Source organism: Eucalyptus grandis, chromosome 5 (assembly GCF_016545825.1).
Source record: "Eucalyptus grandis isolate ANBG69807.140 chromosome 5, ASM1654582v1, whole genome shotgun sequence".
NCBI lineage: Eukaryota > Viridiplantae > Streptophyta > Magnoliopsida > Myrtales > Myrtaceae > Eucalyptus > Eucalyptus grandis.
In genome coordinates, this window is record NC_052616.1 from 52220036 (window position 1) to 52225874 (window position 5839).

Sequence of the window (5839 nt, forward strand, 5' to 3'; positions counted from 1 at the left end):
AAGAAGTAAAAAATTCCACGGACCTCATTCCCTGCATAACAACTTGTCTGAAAATTTTGCTTGTTCAGCGTAGTGAATGGATAAAAATTGGATAAAAAATGAACAGGGTGCAAAGATGTAATCAGATTCAACAGACAACAAAGACAGCATGGAAAAAATGTATAAAGCCGACAGGTTGATGCTGATCAAGTCATCCAACATTTTCTTGTTTTAGTGTACAGTTCACCCATGAGCCGGGTCACTTTAGCTACAATGAGAAGTGCTCTGTTACGATGATGTCGCATTCATATTGCGACTGGCTGTCTCAGGTTGAGGCGTGTGGATCCACAGAAAAGCCATATAGTTTGAAAATAATGAAAAGCGTTCCTAGAGTTAAACACGAAATACACCAAATAAAGTTAATGCTATAGAAGTTGCTGAGTAATGATTGAGCGAAATCCTTATCTTATTCTGCAATTTTTTTAACTGTCCTCTCTCCTGAGTATGCCTTTGCTCTACCTTGATTAGTAGGGAAAATTCTATCATAGATGATGATCTTTTGATCTCTAGGAAAGTTTTGCTTTGATTAGTAGGGAAAATTCTATCATAGATGATGCTCTTTTGATCTTTTGATTAGGTGAAATCCTCATCTTATTCTGCAATTTTTCTTTTTACTGTCCTTGCTCATGAGTATGCCTTTCCTCTGCCTTGATTAGTAGGGAACATACATCATAGATGATGATCTTTTGATCTCCAGGAAAGTTTTGCTCTCGTGGTTGATCAGAGCCTATTTTGTATCAGTTAAACTTACCTTTACCACCTTACAATAATTATACCTACTTCTTTCTTGTGACAGACAGGTTGTCTGGAATTCAAAGCGTTGGAACCAAAGAAGGGATATCAAGATTGACTGGAGGGAACGAATATTTGCGGTCAAGACTTTGATGCATCACATAGTTTCTTCTTCTTAATTTGCTTCTCTTATAAAAGTGAACACCCATCAGAAGAAACGGCAAGAAAAAGCTGCCAGAAATAGCGAAATCCCCATTATTACTGCAATTTGGCATATGCTATTGTCTACTTTTCATACTCTCATGAATTGGCATAGCAATCTTCTCCATTTAATTATATCATCAGTTCTTTTCAGAGTGTGCATTTCCACTGACCTGATTACTAGAGAAGGCTCTATGAGAGATGGTGATGTGTTGATCTCCAGTGGTGGAGATTTTGCTCTTGGCTTCTTTAGCCCCGGCAATTCTAGCCATAGGTACTTAGGGTTATGGTATAACAAAATTCCCATGAAAACGATCGCGTGGGTCGCCAACCGGGACAACCCTGTCAAAGATAATTCAGGACATCTTGTTATCGACAAGCTGGGGAATCTCATACTCTACGACACAAAGAGAAGCATCTCTGTTTGGGGTAGCAATCTTTCATTATCTTCGGTGGCGAGTGACTGCGTAGCTCAACTTTTGGATTCGGGTAATCTTGTTCTGTTTCAGGATGGCAAAAAGAGTTCAGTCCTTTGGCAGAGTTTCGACCATCCGACCGATACTTTGCTCCCCTCCATGAAACTCGGGCTCAACCGCACCAGTGGCCTAAATAGAATCCTTACATCTTGGAAGTCTCAGGATGACCCTAGAACAGGAACGGCTTATTTCATGATTGACCCCAGTGGTTTCCCGCACTTAACCTTGTACAAAAATAAGGTTCCGTTGTGGCAACCAAGCCCCTACAACGGAGTCAGATTGAATGTGATCCCGGCTGTAGGCGAGTCCTCATATTTCAACTTTAGCATCATAATTGATGCCGATGAGGCCATCTTATTGTCAAATGTTCTTAACTCGTCAATCTATGTGAGGGGAGTGGTTCAAGAGTCCGGAATCGTGCAACTGTTCACGTGGGTCGAAAGAAAGAGCGAGTGGGTCACTTTTTTCACCAAACCAGAGGACCAATGTGACTCCTATGGGCATTGTGGTGCCAATGGAAACTGTCATTCCGATAGCATGGACCAAATTGAGTGCAACTGCCTGCCTGGGTTTACCCCTAAGTCCCCGAACGATTGGAGCATGAGAGACAGTTCAGGTGGGTGCATCAGGAAGAATCAAGAATCAGTTTGCCGGAATGGTGAAGGGTTCGTAAAAGTAGCCGACGTAAAAGTGCCAGACACTTCGGTCGCATCTTTTGACAAGAATATGACTTTGAGGGAGTGCGAAAGTGTATGCATGAGGAATTGTTCATGCACGGCCTATGCAGATGCAGATTTTACGAGAGGAGGAAGAGGATGCTTGATGTGGTATGGAGACTTGATGGATACAAGACACATCTCAGGTGGAGGACGAGACTTATTCGTGCGCGTGGATGCACTTGTATTAGGTAATCCTAGAAAGGAAAATCAGTAGGACATTCTAATTTGCTTAAATTTTTGTCACTGCTATTATGTGATTGCAGTCACACGGTCAGTCTTATATGATAGATCGACTAAAAGTTTCTCCTTTCAGCTGAATTTCAGAAGAAAGGATTTCTTTCGAGGAAAAAGGTGTTAGCAACCTTGATAGGGTTAGTTTCTGCTGCAGCCATAATCTCTCTTGCGGTATCTATTGTGCTCGTGAAGAAGACAAGAAAAGGTAAGAGTAATCTGCATGTTTCTTATATGTCTACGCTACAGGCCCTTCTTTTGCCGCTTTTAAAACCAGATATATACATGTATCGCACTAAACTTCTGGTGCTTTTAGCGATTTGAGGATTTGGGTCTCATGAAGTCACATATGCTTGTCAGGACAAATTGAAATTAGAGCGCGTTTGGCAACCAGCCAAATAGTGTTTGAGTTTATTATTTTGTTCATGAAAGTAGATTTGGAACAAAAATCCGTTTGATAAATTATTTATTCCTGAAACAAATTTGTTCTTGATAATAGATTTGGAATAGAATCGAGAAGTAAAAAAAAGTTGGTTCTTTAGTTCAAGTAACAATTCCAGAATCAAGCCAAAATAATTTCTTTTCTTTTCTTTTCTCTTCTTCTTTCCTTCTTGTTTTTCTTCCTTTTCTCTTCTTCTTTCACCGCCACCACCATCGGCCATTGTCGCCGGTCGCCAACAACCTGTTGTGCGAGCTCCGGCAAGCTCGCCTAAGGCTCTCCTGGCCATCGACGAGGCTCGACCTCGCTAGATCTCGAGCCTCCCCTAGCCACGGGCGAGCCTCGCCTGGTCAAACGAGGCTCGGCCGACAAGACATAGCCTCACCAAGGGCCAGAGACCCTCCGACAAGGTCGCCAGCCCTCGTCTAGCCGGTCGTCGATCATCCCAAGGCTAGTGACTAGCTAAGGAAGAAGATAAAGAAAAGAAAAAAAAGAAGAAGATCATTAAAAATTAGAAGAAAATGGTTTGGATTAGAAATTTTGAGGACAATACCAAACGCAATTCTATTTCGGACATAAAAATTTTGGTTAGTTACCAAACACCTTCAAATACTTAGAATTTGTTCTCAGGAATATAATAAAAAAAATATTTCTAATCAGAAATTATTCCCGGGAACAGAACGATTACCAAACGCACCCTTAGTGTTGACTTATACTGATTTGTAGTTATTTTATGTGATAGGTTCTGAGGTTGGAAAGGAGCTAGATGGAACAACAAAAGATCAAGAATTACCTCTCTTAGATATCACCACTATTAAAGCTGCCACAGACAATTTCGCCTCAACGAACAAGCTTGGACAAGGAGGATTCGGTCCAGTCTACAAGGTACGATACCATGTCCTAACACTAAACTCCGTTGATCTTCCCTTTCTGCCTTAGTCTCAGTTGTCCAAGATGGTTGATGTATGAGGTCAACAATTGGGTTTCCTTAAGAAAGCCTGAACTAAAACAAGGTAACAAAGAAGTTTTCATGGATATGTCTTAAGGCGAGACGATATTTCAGGGGCGGTTGGCCAGTGGACAGGACGTAGCTGTGAAGAGATTATCGAAGGGTTCAGGACAAGGGTGTCAAGAATTCAAGAACGAAGTGATGCTTATAGCCAAACTCCAACACAGGAATCTCGTGAGGCTTTTGGGCTGTTGTATCAGTCTAGACGAGAGGATGTTAATCTACGAGTACTTGCCTAACAAAAGTTTGGATTGCTTCATTTTCAGTATGGCCTTTCCTTCGTTTTCCTCTTCATGTTAATCTAATTGTTGAAATGGCTCATCATTGGCATCGATTTCATGACAAAACTGTCGGTGAATTCTTTTCTCCGGCCTTGGGTCACAGATGAAGCAAAAAGGACAACCCTTGATTGGAACCAACGTTTCAAAATTATTCTTGGAATTGCCCGAGGAGTTTTATATCTTCACCAGGATTCAAGACATAGAATCATACATCGAGACCTCAAAGCGAGCAATGTCCTACTTGATGCCGCAATGAATCCAAAAATTTCTGATTTTGGGATGGCTAAGATGTTTGGAGAAGACCAGATCCAAGCAAATACAAACAGGGTGGTCGGAACATAGTAAGTTATTTAATACTGCCTACCCTTGTCATCCAAGCACTCAATAAAGGAGAGATACAAAATAATAAGATGCCTTGATATATTCACATCATCCAATTTTTTGTAGTGGTTATATGTCTCCAGAATACGCAATGCAAGGATTATACTCAATCAAGTCTGATGTTTTCAGCTTTGGTGTCATATTACTAGAAATAGTCAGTGGCAAGAGGAACGCTGATTTCTACAATGACAGTGCATGTCTGAATCTCATTGCACATGTAAGGACATAGGACGAAAGATTCCTTCACCCCAATTTACCTTCTACTGATTCTTGCAATCAAATTTCATTGCTTCATCTCTCTAAGATGTTGTTACCTTCAACTTTTGTAGGTTTGGAACTTATGGAAAGAAGGAAAATCCTCCGACATATTTGATTCATTGATGGCCCAACCCTATAACTCTCGTCAGGTTTCAAGAAGCATCCAAATCGGCTTACTGTGCGTACAAGAACGTGCGGCAGTCCGGCCAACCATGATGGACATTGTCTTAATGTTGGGTAATGAGGCAGCTCTTGCCTCTCCTGATAAGCCTGCATTCATTTTGAAAGGAAGCGGCAACGTTCTTGACCTTCCACCCATTGCTGGAGCTTCTGCGAACGAGGTAACCATAACTGAGCTTGATGGTCGATAATTGTACTTGACGTGACCATCGTTTTATCATCCTACCTTTCCAGTCAGATAAAGGCCACAAAAAGCTCGAACTACCTTTAACAAAAGGGTCCCTATACTGAACCGACAGAGGTTCCCATGTAGCCAAGAAAAAAATACTAGGAATGCTCATCAGATGCTAAGAAGTTGCCAGGTCACTATTGTAACTTCTGCTAAAAAGGAGTTCAACTATTCTAGGCAACAAGAGGAGTCAACTACTTGTGTCAACAGATTAGACATTAGTGATGGGGGATGCGGGTGATGAAAGGTTCAAATGAATGTGATAATTTGTTCGGATTTAGTGCTTGTTTGAACAATTACATCGTACTGGTACTAGCTCACTTTGATCCAAAGAACGATTCCATCATTCCGTGCCCAAAAAAATGGACCGTTTGTACCTTGTAAACCTCAATATCGATAACCTATTTTTATCTACATTGTGCCAATAACCCCAATTCTAGCTTCAGGCTAGACAGATTCTAAAGCACGTGAATATTACATGCATGAATGCTCACCTTCAGTAACAGGAGAATAGCTAGCACAGTTACTCATCTATTTGACGATATTGAAGAAATAGCATACTCACCTTTTAGTCCTTTGCCTCGTGCGACTCAAGGTGCTTATAGATTCTCTCATGAAGACAGTGGTACTCAGATTCGGCGACAAATAAAAATTGTACGGGATT

At 41.1% G+C, this 5839-nt stretch overlaps 1 protein-coding gene across 4 annotated transcripts; it reads left to right on the forward strand.

Moving 5' to 3' along the window:
• The first annotated feature begins 393 nt into the window (after window positions 1-393).
• Window positions 394-5471, forward strand: LOC104445487 (G-type lectin S-receptor-like serine/threonine-protein kinase RKS1). 4 transcript variants are annotated; one of them, XM_039312291.1, is made up of 9 exons: window positions 394-616; window positions 836-2355; window positions 2481-2606; window positions 3580-3722; window positions 3901-4111; window positions 4231-4468; window positions 4575-4725; window positions 4838-5107; window positions 5181-5471. In XM_039312291.1, exons 2-9 carry the CDS (start codon window positions 1047-1049, stop codon window positions 5235-5237), a joined length of 2505 nt encoding a protein of 834 aa, XP_039168225.1. In that variant the 5' UTR covers window positions 394-616; window positions 836-1046; the 3' UTR covers window positions 5238-5471. The 4 variants fall into 4 exon arrangements, 3 of the variants coding, with proteins under 3 accessions (XP_039168225.1, XP_039168226.1, XP_039168227.1); XM_039312292.1 differs by having other exon boundaries at window positions 840-2355; XM_039312293.1 differs by having other exon boundaries at window positions 394-2355; window positions 4638-4725.
• Window positions 5472-5839: the final 368 nt, after the last annotated feature.